Here is a 23,730-nt window from a genome sequence, read left to right on the forward strand (position 1 = left end):
CCCCACAGAATTTCTTAAATCCCCAATCTGTTGTATCCCTTTATCCTCCCAACCTGCCATTACTGAATCCACGAAGATCTCTGCAGGGAAGGATTTATTTTGGTATATTTTGGTGTACCTATTGAATCTTCCCAGACCTGTCTTTTTTAAAAAGGAACTCCAAATTTTAAGTGCAGCACTAAGGGTCTTATATGACTGTCTTCTAAGATAGCCCAGGTCCGTATGGTACAGGAAGCAGTTTTCTGCATCTTGGCCTAATACGGCTGCGTAAACTTAAGTTGACATAGTGGTAATTTTCGGTAGCCTACCGCCCCCTCCTATTAGCCCCTGCATATAGTGAAGTGCAGCAGCAAGATAATATAGTCTAAAATCTGGTGCACCCCAGCCCCCTCTATCCCTTGGTAAAGTGATACATTTATAAGCCCTGCGCGTCTTTCCATGAGCCCATATAAACCTGTTTGCTATACCCTCTAACATATTAAACCATTTATTCTCAAAAATTAAAGGAATTGATCTAAATAAATACAAAAATGTAGGTAAAACCACCATTTTCAACACATTAGTGCACCCAACCAATGACAAATGTAGATTATTTATTCTTTCTAAATCTCTTTTAACCTTCGCCAGCAATGGACTCATGTTTAGCTCGACCACCTCCTCCAAATTTGTAGTGATTTCAATCCCTAAGTAGGTTGCACTGTTAACCACCCTATTATCAATACTACTTACAAAACTGTTCAAAACTATCTAGGTTTTTGTCTTGTTTAAGCTGTATCCTGAAACCTGCCCAAAGGCATGTGCCTCTGTCTCCACTCCTACGATAGCTAAATCTGGATTCGGGGTCAATATAGCCACGTCATCGGCATAGGCAAGCGTTTTCACAATACAACCATTCAATGACATAGGCTGAATCTCAGGATTTCCCTCCAATTTGCGAAGTAATGGCTCGATATATAGGGCAAAAAGCAGCGGGGATGATGGGCATCCCTGTCGAGTCCCTCTTTGTATATTAACTATCTCTGAATGCCCTCCGTTGACTCTAATCCTTGCAGCCGGATCTCTATACAGGGCTTGTATAGCAAGTATATAACATGGCCCTATACCACACCACTTCATAACCTCCCATAGATATTCCCAGGCGACCCTATCGAAAGCCTTCTCGGCATCTAAGAAGAGTGCTGAAATAGGGTCACCTGTGACCCCTGCTGCATCAATCATAGTTATCGCCATCCTGATATGCTGGGTAGTACCCTTCCCGGGTATAAAGCCGTTATGTGATGAGCTCACCAAATGTTCAATACAACCTGCCAACCTCTTTGCCAACATCTTTGAGTAGATCTTAACATCTGAGTTCATCAGCGTAATTGGCCTGTAAGAACCAAGGAGAGATGGAGGCTTTCCTTTTTTAGCAATAACAATTATATCGGCCCCTCCCCATGACTCTGGTGGTTGCCCCCCCTGTTGTACAAATAACATAACCTCAAACATGTATATCAGCAAACTTTTACGAAATACTTTGTAGAACTCGACCGGAATTTGATCTGGCCCGGAGGCCTTTCCTGATGGTAAACTACCCAATGCCTTAATAAATTCCTCCAAACGTAAGGTAGATTCTAATATTTCTCCTTCCTCACTTGAGAGAGATGGGGGAATTATGTCCCTAAGATAGTTGCTAATTTCTACAATTCCCCCTGTATCTTCCCGTGCATACAGCTCTTTATAAAATTCTCTGAAAACATCTCTTATCCTATCCGGATCTGTGGCGATATTCCCCTGCGAATCCAGTATCTCTTTTATCTCTGCCGCCGCTCTCTGCTGCCTAGTTTTAACCGCAAGGATATGGCCCACTTTCTCACTACACTCATAGGCCTCCTCCCTTTTAGCCAGATATTTCTCCGCAGCCTTTCTAGAAAAGCTTTCTACAGCTTCTGCCTTTAATGCTACCAGCTTTAACAACAAATGCTCCAGACCAGACTTGGATTCTACCGCAGTAACTAACTTCCCCTCCTCAATAACCAACCTTTGCCGAATAGCTTCAGCCTTCACCCTCTCCTTCTTACGCCTTGTCAAAACGTAGCTCAATGTTTCTCCTCTTACCCCTGCCTTAAAACAATCCCAGGTTTGTCCTACGGGCGCAGTACCATGATTAATTTCCACGTCGACCTCTTGCTCTGTATCTGAGGAATCCTCACTGTTAATACTAACGGACTATGATCAGAAATGATCCTAGGTTGTTTTTCAATCAATGAGCCAGAAATAAATGCCCTTGAGATTAGGAAATATTCCAGCCTAACCAAAACCTGGTGTGGTGCCGAAAAAAAAGTGCTACTATCTACAAAGGGATGTTGTATCACCCAGGGATCCACCAATGAGTTATGCTCAACCATGCTGGCAATAGCCCTATATACCTTTCTCTTCCTTCCAACATACCCCCCTCCTGTATTCAAGAATGAACTTGTTGGATCATGCATATTAAAATCTCCGCAGCATATCACTGGTTCAGGCCACTGGGCTAATTCTGCATCCATAAATTGCCATATCTCAGGATCATCCTCAGTAGATCCATACATAGTTACCAGCGTTAACCTGAGGCCTTTAAAGCATAGTTCCGCCATAGCCCATCTCCCCCATTGATCCTCCTTCTTCCTTTGAACTACCACATCCCTTCTTCTCCCTAAAATTGCCACCCCTCTTGTCCTAGATCCTTGCCTACTAGCTGCTAGTACATCAAACCCCAACTGATTCATTAAATATATCTGCGTTTCTTCTATGCGTGTCTCCTGTAAACATACTAGGTCCGCTTGTAAAGTTCTGAGATAGGCTGCTACTTTTGACCTCTTACTTGGGTCATTTAGGCCACATACATTTATTGAAACTACCTTACAAGACATTGAGAAGTATCCTAAAGAACTCTCCTGCATATCCAGCTTGTGTTAACACTTCCATCAATTGTGCTTATCCAACCTCCAATATCCCTTCTATCTTTTCTACCCTTAGAACAGACAACAAAATACATGATAAAAATGTGCGCTAAGGAACTTAACAATCCTACAAACTGACACTGATTTTCAACCCCCTCCCCCACCCTCTCCACCCTTTCTAACCCCCTCCCCCCCCTTACAGGCAAATAGGTCAAAAATGACCTATGTGTGGCCGCTTCTGGGTTGCGTTAGTCGCACCCCTCTCCCACCCTCTCCAACATCCCCCCCCCCTTTTGGCCGCTCTTATACCCCATTCATTGGCCCACAGTACTAACCCTACAGCAGTCCTAGAAAATTACACTTTCCCTATACCTCCTATTTTTCAGCTCCTGGATGAACTGCTGAGCTTTAACATCCGACATAAACATCCTAACTCTTCCCTTTGTAATGACTTTCAGTTTAGCTGGGAACAGTAGGTATGCCTCTGACCCCAGAGCCTGGAACTGCGAGATCAGTTGCCTGAGCCTCCACCTCCTCTCAACTGTCACATGGCAGAAGTCTGGCCTAGAGAAGAAAGTAACTCCCTCAACAGTTCTTTTGCTGTCTGGTCTAGCTTTCTGAATAATTTCTTCTCGAAGCAAAATGTTTCCCACATATACTAATATTGCCCTGGGGAAGGTCGCTTTAGAGCCTCCTTCTGCCCCATATGTCTTCCACTGGACAAAGGGGAACCTGTGCGCCCTCTGGATCTCCGTCTCCCACTGCCACCGGGACTCAGGAAATGCACCTTTTAGTAGGTTTATCACAAACCCCCTAGGATCCTGCCCTTAAAGTCCTTCTGCCACACCCAAAAGGCGAACATTGTTACGTCTCTGACGATTTTCAAAATCCTCCATCTTCCAAAGGAAATCGTCTACCCTCTTCTCCTGTTCTGTTTTAAATTCCCGAAAGCTACCAAAATCATCCTCCATCTTGCCAGTCCTTTCCTCTACCTCCACAACTCTCCCAGCCAAGTCGTCGTATAGTTTATTTGTTTTCCGTAGTGTTGTTTGTATCTTCTTGAAGTCTTGCCTTGTTTTCCGGCTTGTCGATCTTGCTTCTGTTTGAATTTGCTTCAGCATACTAAACACCATTCCAAATGGGTCTTCCTGCCTTGGGGCTGCATCCTGCTCTTCCCAATAGGTCTGTGATGTCGCTGAGTAATCCCAGACCAGTCGCTTCTCAGCTCCCCTTGTAGGCGACCCTCCGCATCTGCACAACCTGGTCTGTTTCCTCTTTTGCGTAGAGTCTTTGCCTATATCTGTTCCCGAGGAGGTAGTGGCTGACCATGACTCCTCATCGTCTTCGTCGTCCTCCTTTTCAACCTCCTCCTCTTCTGATATTTCTTCGTCATGCTGCATGGAATCAGAGTCCTCATTTACTGAAAAGAAATGTTCCCCCTCCAGAGAGCATAGACCTTCCTTCTCCCTAGGGTAGCCGCCTGCCGTTCTTGCTGCCACCAGGCTTACAGAGCTTCCCCATGAGGATTTAGGGGTTTTAGTCGATAGTAACTCAGCTTCGACCTGCATTATTGCCACCAACATATCAGCATTTCCTTGCCCCCCTGACTCCCCCTTACCGGCACCCAAATCTTCCTCAGTAATCCCTGCTGAATTTCCTGGAGATACAGTCTTTTGCAGAGCCTCCGTTTCCCCTTTCTCACCAGCGCTCGTGTCAGCGCTCTGCCCGTCAGGCACTGAAGACGGTTGCCTAGCAACGGCTACCTCGGCGTCCAGCACGTCTGCTGCTGCCGCTACCGCTGCGTCCTCGAGGACGCCTCGTTGATTGCTACTGATGCCGCTTTCCTCGTCGCGGGGGCTTCTCGCCGCCGGTTCTACTATCACTGGGCACGAGGTAAAAGACTCCGGCAAGGTGGGCTGCCTAAGGGGGGTTCCTCTATTTTTTACTTTCATGCTGCCTTCAGTCCCAGGCTTTCCTGGCACTTTTGAGCGCAAGTCCAGTGTAGCATTATCATCGCCGCTGACTGTCTTCCCCTTTGAGTGCGTTCTTTTCTTTGGCGGGGGTGCGATCACCTTCCTGATTGCACCCGGATTCTTCGTTGGCCCCAGAGTCTTTTGCGGTGCAGGTGTCTCCGGCTCAGTAGGGGTCATTTTCGTGACCTCAATCGCATCCTTCGCTTTCACTTTGTCGGTCCTCGCAGGCCGGGGGGGCATTTTCAGGAACAGTGAAGTACTGAAACCTTAATTCTTCGGTCGGATGCAGCCTTGACGTGTGGCAGCAGGCTACTTAATAGGAACCTTAGTTTACTTTTGAGCCTGGCAAACTCACAAATCACACTGCCTCTAAGCCAGACACCAAATGGATGCGGTGTATCAACGGATAAGCACTCTCCTGCTCCAGCAAGAAGAGAATCATAGGCCATCAGGGGGGTCTCGTGCTATCGCTATAGCATTCTGCTACTGCTTACTGGTGGGAGAGAGGTTTGGTGCGACCGTTCACCACAACCCTCCCGCGGCCATCTTGCCTCACTGCTTACTCCTAACGGTCATGATTATCAATGAATATCTTAGCAGGCATAACAGTTATTACAAGCAACATTTCCTCCTTCGATGTATGTTCTCTCTCAAGAATTTAGTTTACATCTCTTGTTCTTACTCCTGGTACTCCTTTCTACTTCTTAAGGGTTGTCTTTCATATGCTGCTCCTATTTGTGGCTCCTCTTATATCTTCCAGATTGTTGTTTTGCCTATGTTGCTATTATTCTCAATATTACCTGAATCGTCTACTCCATTCATAACTGCTATCCCTGATTTTCTCTTCACTTTCTTCCTTCAAAACATTTATTGATTGTATTTATTTCATGTTTCATCTGTTTTGTGTGCTTGCTTCTTTAAATCATGTTTTCTTTTTATACTGTTTTCACCACACACCTAATAGGTACAATACTGCAGCAGAGGAGAAAACTGCTTCTTAAATACATCACACAATGTGGTTGAGTGGAGACGGAGGAGGTACAGTGAAAATGGCTTACTTTGATCTCGATCTGCTCCTCCATTTCTTTACTTCTTATGGCAGCATACTCCTTCTCCAGCCTTCAATATAAACAATACAGCAGTTAGGCAATGCAGAGTATGCAAAACAGACTAAGTGTACATTTAAAGACAAAAGTCCTAGATTCCACTAGCTCATGGGAGTCTATGTAACTTCCAGGGACTTCCAGAATTAAAAAACAAGGTACAGTGTGAATGTGATAAAGCTTTGTATATCTAAAAGTCAAAGAGGATTCCTGCCTACCTATTTTTTGTAAAGGGATGTGCCCTTTGTAGAATGGTGTTATGCTAAGGGTTCTTTAGGTGACTACTTAACGTCCGAGTTACTTACCTTCGGTAACGATGTATCTGGTAGAGACGATTCTAGCCGCAGATTCCTTCACGTAGAATTATTCCCAGGCGTGAGACTGGATCCGGAAACTTTTCTTGCCACAGCATCCCTGCGCGCCAGGGGTGGGCGACATCACGCGACTCCGCCCAGGCATCGTCCGCGTACGTGACGTCACCGAGTTCACATAAGCCCCACCCGGCGCGCCCACGTCAGTTTTCTTCGGAGAACTTTTCCACACCACAACCCCATAGAAACAGTGCAACACTGCAGTGTCCAAGGGCAGACAAAGAGCGGAAGAACAGAGCAGAGCCCTGAGCAGCCACCCTGCCAATACATAGACAGCAACCCCCCACCTCTCCCCCGGAGACATGGAACCTGTGTAAAAGCCATGTCACGTGTAGCAGGCCTAAGACCACACCCCGAAACAAGGAAGGAGAGACAGTCCCAACAGGCAGGAACAACCAACCTCCAGCAACCCCAGCCTAGAGGGCATCCACCCCCCAAGAAACAAGTGTAAGGCACAACCAGAGGGCCCCCACTCAAAGGCGGTAGAGGGCCAGGCCACTAGCAGCAAGAGGAAGGGAGGAAGGGAGAGATGGGAGGCAACCTCCCGACCTGGAGCAGCCAAAGCAGCGGGGCATAGCAGCACCAGAACCCCACCTTCCCAGAACCAAAGAGGAGGGAAGAACAGCAACCAGACGGAGCCACCGTCAAGGAGCAAAAGAAGGTACTCACAGAGGACATGGCCCTCCACTGTGAGGCGAGTACGAAGGACCAGTCCAGGGGTCACCGCAGAACGGGGAGGAAGGGCGGGCTGTGAAGGAATCTGCGGCTAGAACCGTCTCTACCAGATACATCGTTACCGAAGGTAAGTAACTCCTACATCTGATAGAGACTACTAGCCGAAGATTCCTTCACGTAGAATAGATACCCGAGCAATACCCATGGGGAAGGAGGGTCTGCGAAGGACCCCACCAGTCTGGACAGGACAGAAGGCCCACAGGGGACCAGCCCTGTAGACCAGGGATGCAACCTCTTCGCTACCAGGCAAGAGGACCCCCGCCAAGTCAAACGCCAGCAGCCCCAGAAGGGAAGGAAGAGTGGAGGCCCATACACTCACAACAGAGGAACCAAGGGCAAGGCCGGAGAGGCTGAAGCACCCCACTCCACCCCCAGGGCAACCAAGCTTCCACCTAACGCCAGGACAGGCAGAGGAAAAAGAAGAAGAAGCCCAGAGGGCCCAAGGAAACCAAGGAAGAGGCGAGCCCACACCGGAGGAAAGGCAACAGGCCAGCCAGAATGGCAGCTATAACCACAAGCCTCTAGAAGCACTAAGGACACTGAAGCATCCCAGCTGAAGAGCAGGGAGGAGAGTAAATGGCCGGATCTACTACTACAAGGGCCGCGCACGCAACCTCAAGAAGCAATAGCAACATACAGAGACGCCAGGGAGAACAGGCACCCGAAGGCAAACAGCACGCCCCAGCAAAGCATAGCTATAGAACAGCTACCACTACCCCACAAAGGGTACGGTAAGTCCCAAAACATGGGAACCCTCTTCGGAAGAACTTCCTCAGCAGAGGAAAAAGCAAAAGCGTCACTGGGAAAAAAAATGACCCCGCGGAAGGCTTGACATCAGTCTAAAGATAAAACAGAAGGCCTAATCTCAGGGCCTAGTCTGTGTAACTTCTCCAGCAAAAACACACACACACAGGCAACAAGGGCCGTCCAGCAGCCAACAATGCCAAAGTCCCAACAAGGGAGACTCAATGGCCAGGAAATACCATCTATAGCAAGGGCCTCCAAAAGGCCAAAACCCAGCTCAACTCAGCAGTCACTGAAGAGGGGAAGGAGGAGAATAAAGCGGAGGAGGAGGAGTAGGAGGTGGAGGAGGACTGAGCCCCTCCAGGAACCTCTGGATAGCAGAATCAGCCGGGGCATGGAACAACAGGCTGCCATCAAACAGAAGATCCATGAGCCGTTCCTGAATATTCTCAGGGAGCACGCCGTCCCGAAGCCAAGCATGGCGACGGAGGGCGACTGAGGAAGCTATGGCCTGGCCCAGCAGCTCTGAGATGTCCAGAGAGGAGCGGAGAATAAACGCCGCTAGATCCCGGCCATCCAAAGCATGATGCCGTAAGTCCACCTGAACAGTCTCCTGGGAAGCCACGGATCCCAGAGAATCAGCAGAGTCCCACGAACAAGAGGAGGCCCTCGTCAATACACACAAGGTGTTAAGGGCCCGCAGAGCAGCACTGGTTGAGGCGAACATGTTGCGCCCCCAAGAGTCCAGCCAGCGGGCCTCCCGGGATGGCGGACTCAACAGTGGCAGCAGGGAGGGGAAGGCGGTCCGCAAAAGTGGACTGGCAGCAGAGGGGTGGAGGGAGAGGCACGCCCTGTAACGCGGTGCCGGAAGATTTCGGTGCAGACGGTGTTGAGGCACTGGATCCCCCGAAGCAGGACGCCTCCAAGCTCCCGTCAGGGAAGAAAGGAGCGAACCCTCAAAGGGGAGCAAGATCTCCCTCCCACCGGAGCCCTGGTGGAGAACCCCCAAGAGATGGTCCACCGGGAAATGAGCAATCGGGTTCCCCATGCGCAGAATGCCCACAGCCGTGGACACCGCATGGGCGAAGACGGCACCCGCCTCCGTAAGGCCCCGCGGAGAAGAAAGCAGTTCCTCCGCGGGTGACAGCTGCAGACTAAGTCGGCCGTCCCGGAAGCCAAGCGGGACGGGTAAAGGCCTGATCGGGAAGCCAGAAGGTACTGAAGAATGGGGTACCTGCTGCTCCTCTGACGAGCACCGCAGCCTTAGAAAAGGCGGGGAGCCACCCTTCGACAACGACAGTGAAAAAGACACCACACGGCAGCCAGTCTCCGGGGAAGAGGACACCAATATGCAGCCAGCCTCTGGAGAAGAGGGAGCGTCCGAAGACGAATCCGCGGCACAACCTCTGTGTGGAGCAGTGGAGTCCACACCGTGATGTAGGACGTCAGCACCATCCGGCGCCGAAGGAGAGACCGGATAGGGCTCCCCCAAGTCACAACGCACCAGGGACCGGAGTGGAGCTGAAGTGGCCAAGGGGCGGCGCCGAGTCGACCTCTGGCGAGGCAGCCGCCTGCGTGGAGGGACGAGAGGGACGGGGGAGTAAACCTAAATCCTCCGCCAGCCCCAGCCCAGAATGTTGCGGAGGCGGTCCGGCGACCCATGCGGCGCCAGGGATGAATCATCCTCCCACTCGCACTCTGATGAGGCAGCCCCCCGCGGGGAGAACGGAGAATAGCCCGGAGGGGGACGAGGAGTCTCCCCCCCAACTCAACCCAGAGCGGGACGAGGAGAGGTCACCAACCCCTGTGGCGCTGCCCGAAGCAGACACCGGCGCCTTGGCGGCATCAGCTCAGCATTGGAAGAGGCCTTTGCCTAGCCAGAGGGCCGAGCATGGCTCAGGGATCCGACCACAGCCACGGCGGTCTCCTGCGACACCACAGGGACTCACGCAGGAGTTGTCGGCAAGGCAGAGGCGCCCTGGCCTGAAAGAGGGACCCCAGAGGGGCCGCAACCCAACAGCACCACATCCTCCAAGCCTTGAACCAAACTAGTCGGAGCCGCCAGAGGTGTCGCGGAGGGCCCGGCGCAACGCAAGGGATCCGTCAACGCCCCAGGAGGGGAAGGAGGAGGAGGAGGAGACGCCAGCGAGGCCTGCAAAGCCGCCGCGTATATCTCCGTCTGGACTCTCGACGCCCCAGCACCGGGAAACGGTGGATAGGAGGACCACACGCAGGCCACATCACCTGCAGAGAGAAGTCGCCCCAGAAAGGCCGAACACCAGCCCCCGGGGACAAACTGTGACACTTACCCACCGGGAAGCGACGCTCTCGCGACATCGGAGAAGGATGAGGACGATGACAACGGCCGTACCTGAAGCAGTCTGCCGAAGCTGATCAAGGGGAGGAGGTCGACCTGGAGAGACGCGCCGATCGAAGTTTCATTCGGCGCTACCGCCGCGACTTTGGCTTCAACTGTTGACACGCCTCACAATCAGTGGTGCCGTGATCCTCCCCTCTCCTGAGATGAGGGTCCGTCGCCGACATAAGAAGCCCACACGACGTGCAAGTTTTGAAGCCCGAAGGCATTCGCACACTGTTCCACCAGACAGAAGACATTTGGTGAAGAAGAAAAAGGGCCCCAAACAGGCCCGCAGCAAGACCGGTTCCAGGTTGCACGGGGAAAAGGAAAAAACTGACGTAGGCACGCCGGTGTGGGGCTTATGTGACCTCGCTGACATCACGTACGCGGACGACGCCTGGGCGAAGTCGCAAGATGACGCCCCGGCGCGCTGGGATGCTGTGGCAAGAAAAGTTTCCGGATCCAGTCTCACGCCTGGGGATAATTCTATGTGAAGGAATCTGCGGCTAGTAGTCTCTATCAGATCCCGAAATATTTAACCCCCTGAACCAGCATGTGGTGTTATAGCCAACACAATAAACAAACATCTACACAGTATCCACAAGGTCTCTGTTATCACTTCCTTTTAGACTAGTGGCAAATCATTTGCTGCTAGCTATTTTGGAACGCGAGGTGGCAAGGTCCATGATCAAATGGATTCTTCAAATTCTGGCAAGAAGCAGTGCGTTTTTAACCAAATGAACCAAACTAGCAGAATATTTGATGAGCACATCTTTACTAGAGAAGGAAATAGCATGTCTAAGCACAGGTGCAACTCAACCACTCGTTTTTCACTAAATATTGTTACCTCTTCATCTTCTTTGGGTTGTATTTGATCTGGTATGCCCTCAGGATCATTTTGTCAGGACAGCTTTCAAATTGGTGTGGGATTACCTTCTGGAAGTACTGCAATTAGAAAATCTGTGTCAAATAAAGTACCCAATACTACAGTATGACAATGGGCGGTGTACACTTAGTAGTAGCGGCCACGCTTGAGCGAGTTACAAAGTAATTTTTATCTTCTTACTAATAATTGCTCAATGTGTTTTTGCACTATTAGAATCATACAAGCTCTCTCTCTCTCTCTCTCTCTCTCTAATTTCTAATTTAAAACATTTATAAAGCGCAGCGTGCACCGTACGGTTTCTTGGCGCTGGTAGGAGGTTCGGCAGCTGAGGACACAAACATGGAGCCTGTGGAAAAGAGAAGGGGGGGGTTACACGGAGAAGGCCTGATTGAAAAGGAACGTTTTTAGATCCTTGCGGAAGGAAAGATAGTGAGTGGCAGAACGGAGATGGTCAGGGAGGGAGTTCCAAAACGTGGGAGCCAGAGTAGAGAAGTTGGTCCCACCCCACTTTTTGCGTTTGAAACGTGGGATCTGAAGGAGAGACTTGGAAGAAGAGCGAAGCTCTCTGGTGGGAACGTATTCTTTTATTAATGAAGAAATGAAGGCGGGGGCAGTGCCTTGACGGGCCTGGAAGACCATGCAGCCGGTCTTAAAGAGGGAGCGTTCCTTTACAGGAAGCCAATGAAGCTCCCTGAGAAGAGGTGTGGTGTGGTGATAGCGTGGGAGACCATAGACCAGCCGGGCCGCCTGGTTCTGGATCATCTCTCTCTCTCTCTCTCTCTCAGCCTCTCGACAGTTGATGACATTCCTCAAAGGTGATCTATTCCTTGAATCACTTCCTCCTACAAATCAGTAGTAAAAAGAACTATCAAGCTCTCACACTGGGGTGCAGCCGCTGCCCATCCCCAAAAAACAGCAAGCTGACCAAGACACAACACATAGTCAAAACACTTATTTACCCTTAGGAAGCAGGCAGAGTGAACCTTTTTATCAGTATAATAATGATATGATGAAAGAAAAAATGTTAACTACAACTGTTAAACCAACCAATCCTTCAGACTCCTGATAAAGTGAGATGGAAAGCTGGTGCCAGCTTACTACTATTATTATTATTATTATTATTATTATTATTATTATTATTATTATTATTATTATTATTATTATTATTATTATTATTATTATTATTATTAATTTTTATAAAGCGCGTAGTCACCCGGAGGTATCCCAGCGCTAAAAACCCTAATTCTACATTCCTGTGGACCAGGAGCAGAGAGCAGAAAAGAGGAGGGATGAGGATTCAGGAGGAGGGGGGGGGGGGGGGGGGCAGGCAAAAACTAGGGGAAGAGATGCGTCTTTAGCTGCTTCCTGAAGCGCAGATATTGTGGTTCAAGACGCAGGTCGCGAGGGAGTGAATTCCAAAGGCGAGCAGCTTGTACCGAAAAGCGTACATTATCTTGCTTCATTATAAATCGGAGTCACTGTGAATAAAAGCACAGAATAGGCACAATGACTGTGCTAACTATTTTAGGATTAGCAATGTCTCCAAAAGAAAGGCCGGTTCTAATTCTATGTCAAGACTAGAGGCTCAGATTATGCTTTTCCTTCTTCGCTTTATTAAGAACACAAATTTTTCAGCAGTCAGAAAAGCAATATAAACGATTTTCTCCCACACAAATGGGAAAAAGGCTAGTTTTCAACCACAAAAATCAACAATCCTGCCACTAGACTACAACTCCCATGAGGGCAACAGTTCCCCGTCCAATTACAGTCCTTTCACAGTTTCCATGGCACGTAGAAAGGTCTCCCATCTTAGGTGTCCCCCCTCTTTCTTCGCTGCTTCGCAGCTAAAGCTAAGTGTTTTTTTTCTTCTCTCTCAGTAATGCTTCACTAACGTGGTGGTAGTTTTATTCTGAGACCCCCGGAGCATGTATTCTTAACTGAGCAGCCCCCGGGAGCTTTTGTGTGTGTTTTATTCAGTGTTATTCTGCTGTATTTCACTTTGCAGAACCCTTTACAACAGCGGGAGCGTTCCGCTCCATTCGCTGCCGTTTCCCTTGTGTTTGCGCGGCGCCTCTTAGGCCCGCTAGGGGAAGGACGTGTGTCTCGCTGCTCCCGCGTCACGGTCTCCTCAGTCAAGGAGCCGTGCTACGAGAGTCGCCAGTACCGTGAGCCTTGTCCCCCTCCGCCACACGCATAACGCCCTGAGGGGTCTGTATTGTCCCAAACGATCTATTTCACGCCCAATCTGGGGTCTGTATAGTGGTTCTTACTGCGGTAAGCGCCTGAGGGCAGTTTTGCTCCAAATGTGCATATTTTACCGGACATGCTCGGTGGCGATCTTGGCCCTATCAGTGTTCTGAGGGCCGGCGTGTCTTGAAGGCAGGTGCAGCCTTAAATTGCGGTTCTGCCCAGCGCTAAAAGTCCTTGCAGTCCTTGGGTCTTCCCACAGTGAAGGCTGAGTGATTATCTGGCTTGCCAATTACCGGGGTCTTCTGTTACTCCTAGATCCCTGTAGGTTGTCCTGGGCTCCTCTTTCACCACAGTTCCTTTGAGTACACTTGCCATTATGGAACAAGGGGATTTTTATGAGGAGGAAGAGGTCCAGCAGTACCTCCAACACGATGACCAGTTCTTTCAAGTGGTGGACGACTCCATCTATAGATGTGTGAATGAGGTACTGGGGCTGATGGAGGATCGCTTTTTCAACCGCATAGTGGTGGAATGTGCCAAGGTGGCTTATGCCCTTTTGGGGGCCCGGTTCCACCGCATAGTACAACTCCTGGGGAGGGTCCCCCATCGCCTAAAAAATGCTGCACGGAGGGTGCCCAAAAGAGGTACAGGGCATTGATATGGACGCTTTCGAGCGCCTCCGCAGCGCCTTCCTGGCGAAAGCGGTCATGCCTTCTCCGGCTCCTCTTCCTACCCCAGTGCCTTCGGAGTCTCTTGGGCCGGCCTCTCCGTCTCCGGACGGTGGATCGCCAGCAGACACCACTGATAACGAGGGGTCTTCAAGGTCTTGGCGCCCGGTTGCTTCTTCCTCCGCGGTTCCACAGGATGATTCCGGCATGCTGAATCCGGACAAAATAATGTATCCGCGGTCAAGGGCTTGGGCACCTGGGGACAGGGTGGCGAAGTTTGTGGTGGGCCGTCTCCGAAAATCCTTGGAGAAGGAAGCTAGTGGGTGTTTGAAGGTGGAGTGCCCTAGGCCTACTTTGGATGGGAATGTGGCTTTGACTCCGGAGCTGGACACTAAGATGGCCACCTTCCTGGTGAAATATATGAAAGACCCCCGTAAGGGCATCGGCCGCTCCTGACGTTCCTGTCAGGACAAGCTTTTAGATGCGGTGGGGCCCTTGACAAAAATTTTGGGTATGGCTGAGAAAGCAAAGGCTGAGAAAGCCACTATATCCCCCAACGTTCTGTCGAACTGACCTCAGCGGGTGATTTCCTTTTTCGGTAATGCCAATTGCGCACTGTCGACAGAGCGTAGACGCTCGCTTCTGACAAAGCTGGACCCCAAACTGGGCGATATGGCCTCTTTGGAGGCGTGTGCAGTGGTGCAAGGGGGTCTCTTTGGCGACCCGTTTGTGAAAGAGCTGGGCAAGTTTGGACTTGGACTTCGTTGGACAAGGCCCAGTCCAACGTCAAGTAGGCCTTCTAGACCCGTTTCTCCCAAGGAGCCAGTCGCGGCAGGAGACGCGCAACTGGCCGTGGCGGTCAGAAGGATCCCGGCACAGGACAAGGCTCCAGGCGGGGACACTACAATTCAACCGCCAACTATACATACTTCGACCCCACCGGGGGTCAGCGATTCTGTGGGAGAGGCGGATTTAAGAACAACGCCAACAGTGATGGTGCCCACGGTAAGTGTCATACCGGCCGCTCAGGTTTGCATAGGGGCCGGTTAACGGCATTTCAATGTGCTTGGGCAAACATTACAAAAGACTCATGGGATTCACAACGAGTTTTACGATCTTCCCTGGCAGAAGGCCTTCCCGCGTCCTATCAATTTTTCGGTAGCCGATGCGCAGCTGGTCGACAAGGAGGTGGCCGCACTACTTCACAAAGGGGCCATTTGTTGCTCGGCTCGGCAACCCAACAGATTTCTCAGCAATCTCTTTTTGGTAGACAAACCAGATGGGGGTCAGCGTCCAGTGATCAACCTTAAAGAATTCAACGGATGGTTGGTCAACCGAAATTTCAAAATGCAGGGGGATCCACCTCCTCAGAGACGTCCTCCCCGGCGACTGGATGGTTCGGCTCAACCTCAAGGATGCCTACTTGGTGATTCCCATCCATCCACCACACTGGCGGTTTTTGCAGTTTCAATGGCAGAACCAGATTAAAGAATTCACCGCCCTTCCCTTCGTCTTTCCTCTGCTCCTTGGTGTTTCACAAAGGTGCTCCATCCGGCGGTGGAATTTCTCAGGGGTTAGGGCGTTCAAATGATTGTTTACCTGGATGACATTTTGCTCATGGCGCAATGTCCCAGGACGCTGACCTTTCAGCTGCAACAGACGGTTTACCTTCTGCAGGGGCTGGGCTTCATCATCAATGCAGACAGGTCGGTCCTCGAGCCAGCGCAGAGCATGGTTTTCTTGGGGTTTCTAGTTAATTCCATCCGCTCTTCCTTGAGTCTTCCGTCCAGAAATATAGATTCAACATAAATTAAGACTGACCATCTCCAAGACTCATACTTCTCGCTGTCAGATTGCCCGGGTGGTGGGCCTTCTTTCCTCGTCCATCCAGGCAATCTTTCCGGGGCCCATGCACTATCGCGCTTTGCAGCGCCTGAAAGCGCATCATCTCAGAAGAAGTCCGTCATAGGACCAGACGGTCCCTCTCACTCAAGAGGTCAAGGAGGAAATGTTGTGGTGGCTTACCCACATGGAAGCCTGGAACGGTCAAGCGATCTTTGGGTCGGTCCCGGACTTGGTAATAGAATCCGATGCCAGCAGGTCGGGGTGGGGCGCCCGTTGCGGAGAGTTCTCCACCGGCGCGCCTGGTCATTAGACGAACAGGCTTTGCACATCAATTGCCTCGATTTATTAGCGAGGTCGTTTGGGGTGCATTGCGGGACCAGGGACCGGATTTAGTCCTGTATCCTGTTAAACATGGACAACGTTTCAGCGGTTCGCTACGTCAACAATCTGGGAAGACCCCGTTCTCAGGCCTTGGCAAATTTGGTGAAGGATTTTTGGGATTATTGCCTGGCACATCACATGTCTGTAACAGGCCAACCAGGTGGCAGATTGGCACTCCAAGCATCTGACTCCAGCCAGTGGAAGCTGTATGTTCGAGTCTTCTAGTGGTTGAACAATTTATGGGGACCATTCTCGGTGGACCTTTTTGTGTACCGGCTGGACCATCAGCTCCCTCGGTTCTTCAGCTGGAGGCCGGATCCCAGCGTGGAAGCCACAGATGCACTTCTCCAGGAAAGGGCCCAGGAAAACTGAGTTATCCTTTCCCTCCTTTCTCCATGATCGTGCGGACAGCGGTGCATATCCGCCGCCAGAGGGCGCAGGTGGTGGTGGTGACACCATGTTGGAGGTACCAAGTGTGGTTTCCAGTTCTTCTGGAACTTTCTTGGGATTATCCAATCCTACTCACCCGGTTTCCTCAGCTCCTTGTGAATGCGGACGAGGAGCAGCATCACCTCATCGCCCAGGGTTCTGTCCGCCTCATGGCATGCGGCTTACAGCCATTGCTGGTCGCTCCAATGCCTTTCTGGGCCGGCTGAGGCCCTCTTGTCCAAGGCATGGGCTAGTAGTACCTCGAAGCAATATCGTTCAGCCTGGTCTAAGTGGATGGGTTGGTGTCTTCGACGAGGTCTGGATACCATGGTCGCAGGCGTCTTTCCCATTCTGAATTTTCTTGCGGAGTTGGCTACAACCGAACTTGAGTATCAGTCCATTAACGTGGTTCGTTCCACGATTTCGGGGGAGCATTGCCCGTTTGACGGTGATCCTGTTGGAGAACACCCTTTTGTCTGTAGACTCCTCAGGGATATTCAACTTTCTTTGCCCCCTGGAGCCATGCTACTCTGTTCTCTGGGACGTCAATTTGTTCCTGAATCCCTTTCTGTCTTGGCAGCCCAATAAATACCTTTCTCTAAAGGAACTATCAGTCAAGTTGGCCATGTTGTTATGCCTGATCTCCTGGCGCAGGGTCTCGGGCGTGCGGGCATTGGATATCAGTGGGGCCGTACCAAGTCATCTTCAAGAGTGATCTCATACCCAGCCTTTCCGGATGTCCCCAAGCAGTGTGTGGTGCAATGCCTGAAGGCTTATAAGGATGATAAATTGGAATTTGGCCCTCCGGGCGAACAACTTCTTATTGCTTTAAGAAAACCGCATAAGGTAGTCTCCTCCCCCACCATAGCCAGGTGGGTGCGTTGGGTCATGCAAGAATCGAGTATTGATACTAAGCAATTGGGGCCACCTCAGCCAGAGGTGGTATGGCTTCAAAGGCTTTTTCTCTGGGAGCCCGCTTGGAGGATTTAATGTGTGCCACAGATTGGTCCTTGGATTCTATTTCAGGACTGGAGGCGAGGATTATGCTCATTCCTTCTTCTCCTTTATTAACAAATTTTCAACAGCAGCTCATCATCATTAGGCAACAAAAACTACATTTCCCACAACACTAGGAAAAAAAAAAAAGAACAGTCTCTGCTCCAGTCCTTTCACACTGTCCATGAACGTCAGCCCATAAATCATCTTGTAACTTCCTGCACTTCCTCTTTCTTCGCTGCTAAGCATCTCGAGTTAAGTGCTTTTCCATTCTACTGTTCTTGGGTAGTGTGTCTCTTACTTGCTTACTTGTTTTTTTGTGGGGATTGTTGTTAGCTGATCATTTTTTCTTTCAGATCCCCTTACTGCCGCGGGAACGCTTGTGCGCTCCTTACGCGGCTGTTTCCCTTCGATGTTATGACCGTGGTGCGGTCCTCCGCCCACTAGAGGGAGCTGTGGGGGCGACGCGACTCAGGTCCCGGAGCGCATTTTCTGTCAAAAACGGACGAAACGCGCTCCGGTCACCCGTGTATGTCCGCGCCCGTGCTGCCTAGTCGATCGCCCAGGTCTCCTGGGTCAGTACTGTGTACCAAAAGCTTTTTCACACCCGCTCGGCGGGTAGGTAGTGATGCGGTGCAACTTGTGACATACGTCTCCTCACGCCCGATTGCTAGCGGATAAGTACCTGTGTGTGGGGCCTCGTGTCAGGTTTCACACGGACACCCTGACAGGAGGCTGATTCCCTGTGAATATTTGGGAGTGGTGGTGTCCTCGGGCTTGCGGCCCATTAAAGCTGTGCCTTTGGTCGTGAAATACTTCGCTACGCGTGGGAGTGCTCTTTGGTGTTGCCCAGCGCCAGTTTCACGCAGACTGTTTATCATTTGATACCTAAGTATTTCAATTGTTTATTGTGGTTGGGCATCACAGTGAGGATGGTGCACGAGTATTATGAGGACAAAGACTCCGTAGCGTATTTACAGTGGGACGATGATTTCTAAAATAAGGTTGATAACTCCATTTAAAAGGCGGTCACGGAGCCCATGACCCCTTTGGAACAACGGTTGGACGATAAGATAGAACAACTAAGTGCAAAGGTGGGGCAGCCTGGCGAATCTGTACAGGCCCAGCCAGACGAACAGGGATTTCACCCCCTAAGAAAAAGTGCGACGGGGGGTTGACACGGACGCTTTTGAGCGCCTTAAGCAGGCTTTTCTGGAACATACAGCTCCGATAGTGCTTCCTCAGGGCCCCTCTCCTTCCGGTGAGGGCCCACCCTCAACCGACTTCCCCCGGGACACAGTAAGGGGATACTCCAGATGCTTCGGACGACGAGGCAGGCTCTTTGAGATCGTGGCGGCCATCGGGGTCTACTGATCCTCCGAAGGCAGACATCTCAGAGATGTAGGATACTGATGATATAGTACATCCTAGATCGGCGGAATGGGTCCCCACTGAGAAGGCAGCCTTGTATGTGGCGTCTCACCTCAGAAAAACCTTGGAGAATGAGGCTCGGAGTAGATTGCGAGCTGAGTGCCCCCGGCCTACCCTGGATGGGAAGGTGTAACTTACTCCAGAGATTGAGGGTAAAATGGCGACGTTTCTTGCAAAGTTTATTAAGGATCCCAAAAAAGGGATAGATTGTTCGTGGCGCGCATGCCAAGACAAATTGCTGGATGCCATTGGTCCAATGACTAAGATATTGGACATGGCTGAGGCAGCCCGTAGTTCGGGTTCCCTAAATAACCCCAAGGATCTGTCAGCGTGGGCGCAGTGTGCGATCTGTTTTACGGGCATTGCGAACTGCGAGCTCTCGACAGAGAGACGTAGATCATTGTTGATTAAGGTGGACCCCAAACTTTGGGATCTGGAATGTTCTACAGCGGGGGCATCGGCACAAGGAGGGCTGTTTGGCGAACCTTTCATAAAAGAACTTGGGAAGTTTGTTGCCACGTTCACCTCCTAGGATAAAGCGCAGTCAAATATCAAAAGGTCTTTACTCCTCTGGTTTTCAGCGGGACCGGTCGGGGCAGGAGCCGCCCACCTGGCCGTGGCCAGAACCAACAGCCCCAGAGCAGGGGGCAAGGCTCTGGGCGCGGACAATATCAGACGGACCAGCGCTTCAACAACTTTTACCCGACCAAGGGACAGCGCTTCCGAGGCCGAGGCTACATGGGCAACAACGGAAATGCCAGCGGTGAGTGTTTTGCCCGGTGCGCAAGTGCAAGTTGGGGGCAGGCTGGCAGCGTACTTCCCTGCTTGGGAAGGGCTTACAGGGGATGCTTGGGTACTCCAGACGGTCAAAGGATTCGAGATCGAGTTTACGGTTCCCCTCACCAAGACCGTCCTCCCTGTCCAATGGTTTTCTGCGCGTCAGATGAGGCTATGGGGCGGTGTGTCGGACAGAGGTTCACCCCTGGGGGTTCCTCAGCAATATCTTTTTGGTGGACAAGACCGACGGAGGTCGGAGACCGGTCATCAATCTTTGAGAATTCAACGAGTGGCTGGTGTACAGGCACTTCAAAATGGAGGGCATTCACCTGCTCAGGGATGTTCTCCTGCCATTCGATTGGACGGTGAGATTGGATCTAAAGGACGCGTACCTGGTGGTGCCGATCTTTCCACCACACAGGCGGTTCCTCCAGTTTCTTTGGCGGGGGCAGGCCTACGAGTTCCGATGCCTTCCGTTTGGATTTTTCTAAGCCCCGTGATGTTTCACCAAGGTCCTCAAGCCGGCGGTGGAATACTTGAGAGCGCATGGGGTCCGCTTGATCGTCTACTTGGACGATATGCTTCTCTTGAGACAGTGCCCCTTGCAGCTACGGGACCACATTCAGATGGCAGTGTCCCTCCTTCAGTCATTAGGGTTCGTGATCAACGAGAAAAAATCCCTGCTGATTCCTACTCAGAAGGCTACCTTTTTAGGTTTTGTGATAGACTCTATCTCTGCCACGCTCAGTTTGCCCTCCAGGAAGGTGGTGAAGATCTGCCACGAGATTCGTCAGAACCTAGCCAAGCAGGGGCCCTCGTTGCGGCAGATTGCTCGCCTGGTCGGCCTGTTCTGGGCTTCCATTCAAGCAATCTTTCCGGGCCCTTTGCATTACCGGGCTCTTCAGCGGTTAAAAGCACACCATCTTCGGAACGGTCTCACGTACTCGCAAGTGGTTCCGCAGGTACGAGAGGAATTGGAGTGGTGGCTTTCTCACAAAAGAGCAATCTTCGGTTCCGCCCCCGACTTGGTGATAAGAGTCGGATGCCAGCCGGGCAGACTGGGGAGCCCGGTGTGGGGAGTTCTCCACCGGCGGAAGTTGGTCTCCTCAAGAACAACTGCTTCACATCAATGTCTGGAGCTTCTGGCGGGCTCCTTTGCGGTCCAGTACTGAACCAAGGACAGAGAACAAGCTTTGGTTCTACTATAAATGGACAGTGTGTCAGCAGTCAGGTACATAAACCACCTGGGCGGCACTCGGTCGAAGGCATTGGCGAACATGGCAAGACAGTTTTGGGAGTTCTGTCTTTCTCATCACATATCGGTCACAGCGAAGTATCTCCCGGGAAGGGAGAATCTGGTGGCGGATTGGCACTCCCGTTATCTCCGGGACGCCAGTGTGTGGAAGCTGGATCCGGATATTTTTCGTTACCTACAGGATCGATGGAGACCTCTTTGCGTGTAGCCTCAATCGGCAACTTCCCCGGTTCTTCAGTTGGAGACCGCATCCTCTGGCGGTAGCATCCGATGCGTTCAGCCAGAACTGGAGTCGGGAGAGTGGATACGCGTTTCCCCCCTTCTCCATGATCACCCGGGTGGCGACCCAAGTTCGCAGGCAGGAAGCATCCGTGGTTCTGATAACGCCGTTTTGGAGGTCACAAGTTTGGTTTCCAGTTCTAATAGGACTTTCTTGGGATTCTCCAATCCGACTCCTCCCACTCCCCGTCTCCTGTTGAGCCTGGAGAGGAGTCCTCACCGGTTGGTGGAGGAAGGCTCACTCCAGCTCTTGGCTTTGGCGGATTACAGGCAACGCTGGAGATTGCTGGGCCTTTCAGTCCACGCTGAGTTACTGTTATCCAGCAAGTCTAAAAGATACAAATCAGCCTGGAGGCGAGGGGTATGTTGGTGTTTGCGACGGGAAGTGGATCCCGTGGTCGCAGATTTGACCCATGTTCTGAACTATGTGGCCGATTTAGCTCAGAAGGGTTTGGCATATAGGTCAGTCAATACCGTCTGTTCGGCGATCTCAGCGGGACATGCTCCGGTGGATGGAGCGCCCTTAGGGGAACTTCCTTATGTGTGTAAACTTCTCCGGCGCATTAGATCATCATTACCTCCAGAACCCCGCTATTCTGTCCCTTGGGACGTCAACCAGGTTTTGAATTTGTTGTTGTCTTGGCAGCCGAATCTCTTTCTTTCTAGGAAGGAGTTGTCGGCAAAATTGGCCATTCTGTTATTTTTGGTATCCTGCAGGAGAGTATCAGATGTCCGTGCTTTGGATATTACTGCCAGAGTTTTTCCCCCCCGAGGGGGTTGCCTTCATGGTGAGTAGACACTCCAAGTCCAATACCCGCACGATGTCTTATCCTGCTTTTGTAGAATCACATAAGCTCTGTGTGGTGCAATGCTTAAAAGCCTATGAGGAAGCCACGGAGGAAGTCCGCCCTCCGGGCGAACAACAACTCCTGATAGCCCTCAAGAAGCCTTTTAAAGCGGTTTCTTCTCCCACTATAGCCCGTTGGGTGTGGTGGATCATGCAGGAGGCGGGCATTAATATGAGAGCTTTTGGTGCGCATTCAGCGCGGGGTGCAATGGCTTCCAAGGCGTTTAGCCTCGGTGTGCGTTTGGAAGACCTTATGAAGGCAGCGGACTGGTCATCAAACTCTACCTTTAAAAGGTTCTACTTTAAGCCGCTTTTGAATATGGCGCAAGTGGTTGTGGACAAGCTTTGAAGGAGCATAATCCTCGCCTCCGGTCTGGACATAGAACAGAAATTTGCTTAGCCTATGAGAATGTAAGCTTCAATTCTATTAAGGACGCAGGGGCGAGGATTATCCCACCCAGCAAGCTTGTTAGTTGCTGTCCCACGCCGTATAGTTGTAAGTAATCATTTTTCGATTTATTATTTCTTGGCATATGCCGGTGCATGTGATGCAAGTTAGTTTGCTGTGTTATTTACAATATTGGTCTACATGATTGAGGTTGTGGTTGTTTATTTCGGTTGTTGACGCAGTGATTAATTGGTGTGGTTTCTTTCAGGGAATGATAACGCGAAGCAGAATGCATAGCCATGGGAGAGATCCTCCAGCGAAGAAAGAGGAAGTCCAGGAAGTTACAAGATGATTTATGGGATGACGTTCACAGACAGTGTGAAAGGACTGGAGCAGAGACTATTTTTGTTTTTGTTTTTTCCCTAGTGTTGTGGGAAATTTAGTTTTTGTTGCCTAATGATGATGAGCTGCTGTTTAAAATGTATTAATAAAGGCGAAGAAGGAATAAGCATAATCCTCGCCTCCCGCGTCCTTAATAGAATTGAAACTTACCTTCTCGTAGGCTAGGCAAATTTCAATTCCACTTTTAAGCGGTTTTATTTCAAACCGGGGGTGGATGTGGCGCATTTAGTGGTAAGTAAGCTTTAAACTAGCATAATCTGAGTCTCCGGTCCGGACACAGAATCGAAATTTGCCTAGCATAGTAACGGTAAGTTTCAATTCTATTAAGGACGCGGATTATCCCTCCCAGTGCACTCTCCGGTGCGAACCCACCCATATGGGATTAAGTCATTCATTTTTCAGTTTTTTCCTTGATGCTTTGTTTTAGTAGTCCATGCTTGATGTTTATGTTACAATGTTTCAGTGGTGACTTGACAATGGTCTGCTTCACAAATTTCTCACGTGGTTTATCTCCTTTCTCAGCAATGATGACTCCAAAAAAGACCAGTGATTTCGGCATTACTTGTGCGAAGAAAGAGGAGAGACACCTAATATGGGAGACCTTTCTATGTGCCACGGAAACAGTGAAAGGACTATAATTGGACTGGGGACTGTTGCCCTCATGGGAGTTGTAGTCTAGTGGCAGGATTGTTGATTTTTTGTGGTTTAAAACAAGCCTTTTTTCCCTTTGTGTGGGATAAACTCGTTTAT

General features: G+C 50.6%; 1 protein-coding gene across 1 annotated transcript in view; it reads right to left on the bottom strand.

The window, feature by feature from the left end:
- The window catches only part of EVI5L (ecotropic viral integration site 5 like), a 1,294,704-nt gene that overhangs the window by 533,405 nt on the left and 737,569 nt on the right, over positions 1-23,730 (bottom strand). The window contains exons 10-11 of the mRNA XM_086928161.1: positions 11,054-11,151; positions 5,953-6,013 (exon numbers count right to left, since the gene is read on the bottom strand). Of these exons, the coding sequence (XP_086784287.1) occupies positions 5,953-6,013; positions 11,054-11,151 (159 nt within the window). The remainder of the gene's footprint in view (positions 1-5,952; positions 6,014-11,053; positions 11,152-23,730) is intronic.

The sequence above is a fragment of the Lissotriton vulgaris genome, chromosome 1_1, assembly GCF_964263255.1.
Source record: "Lissotriton vulgaris chromosome 1_1, aLisVul1.2, whole genome shotgun sequence".
NCBI lineage: Eukaryota > Metazoa > Chordata > Amphibia > Caudata > Salamandridae > Lissotriton > Lissotriton vulgaris.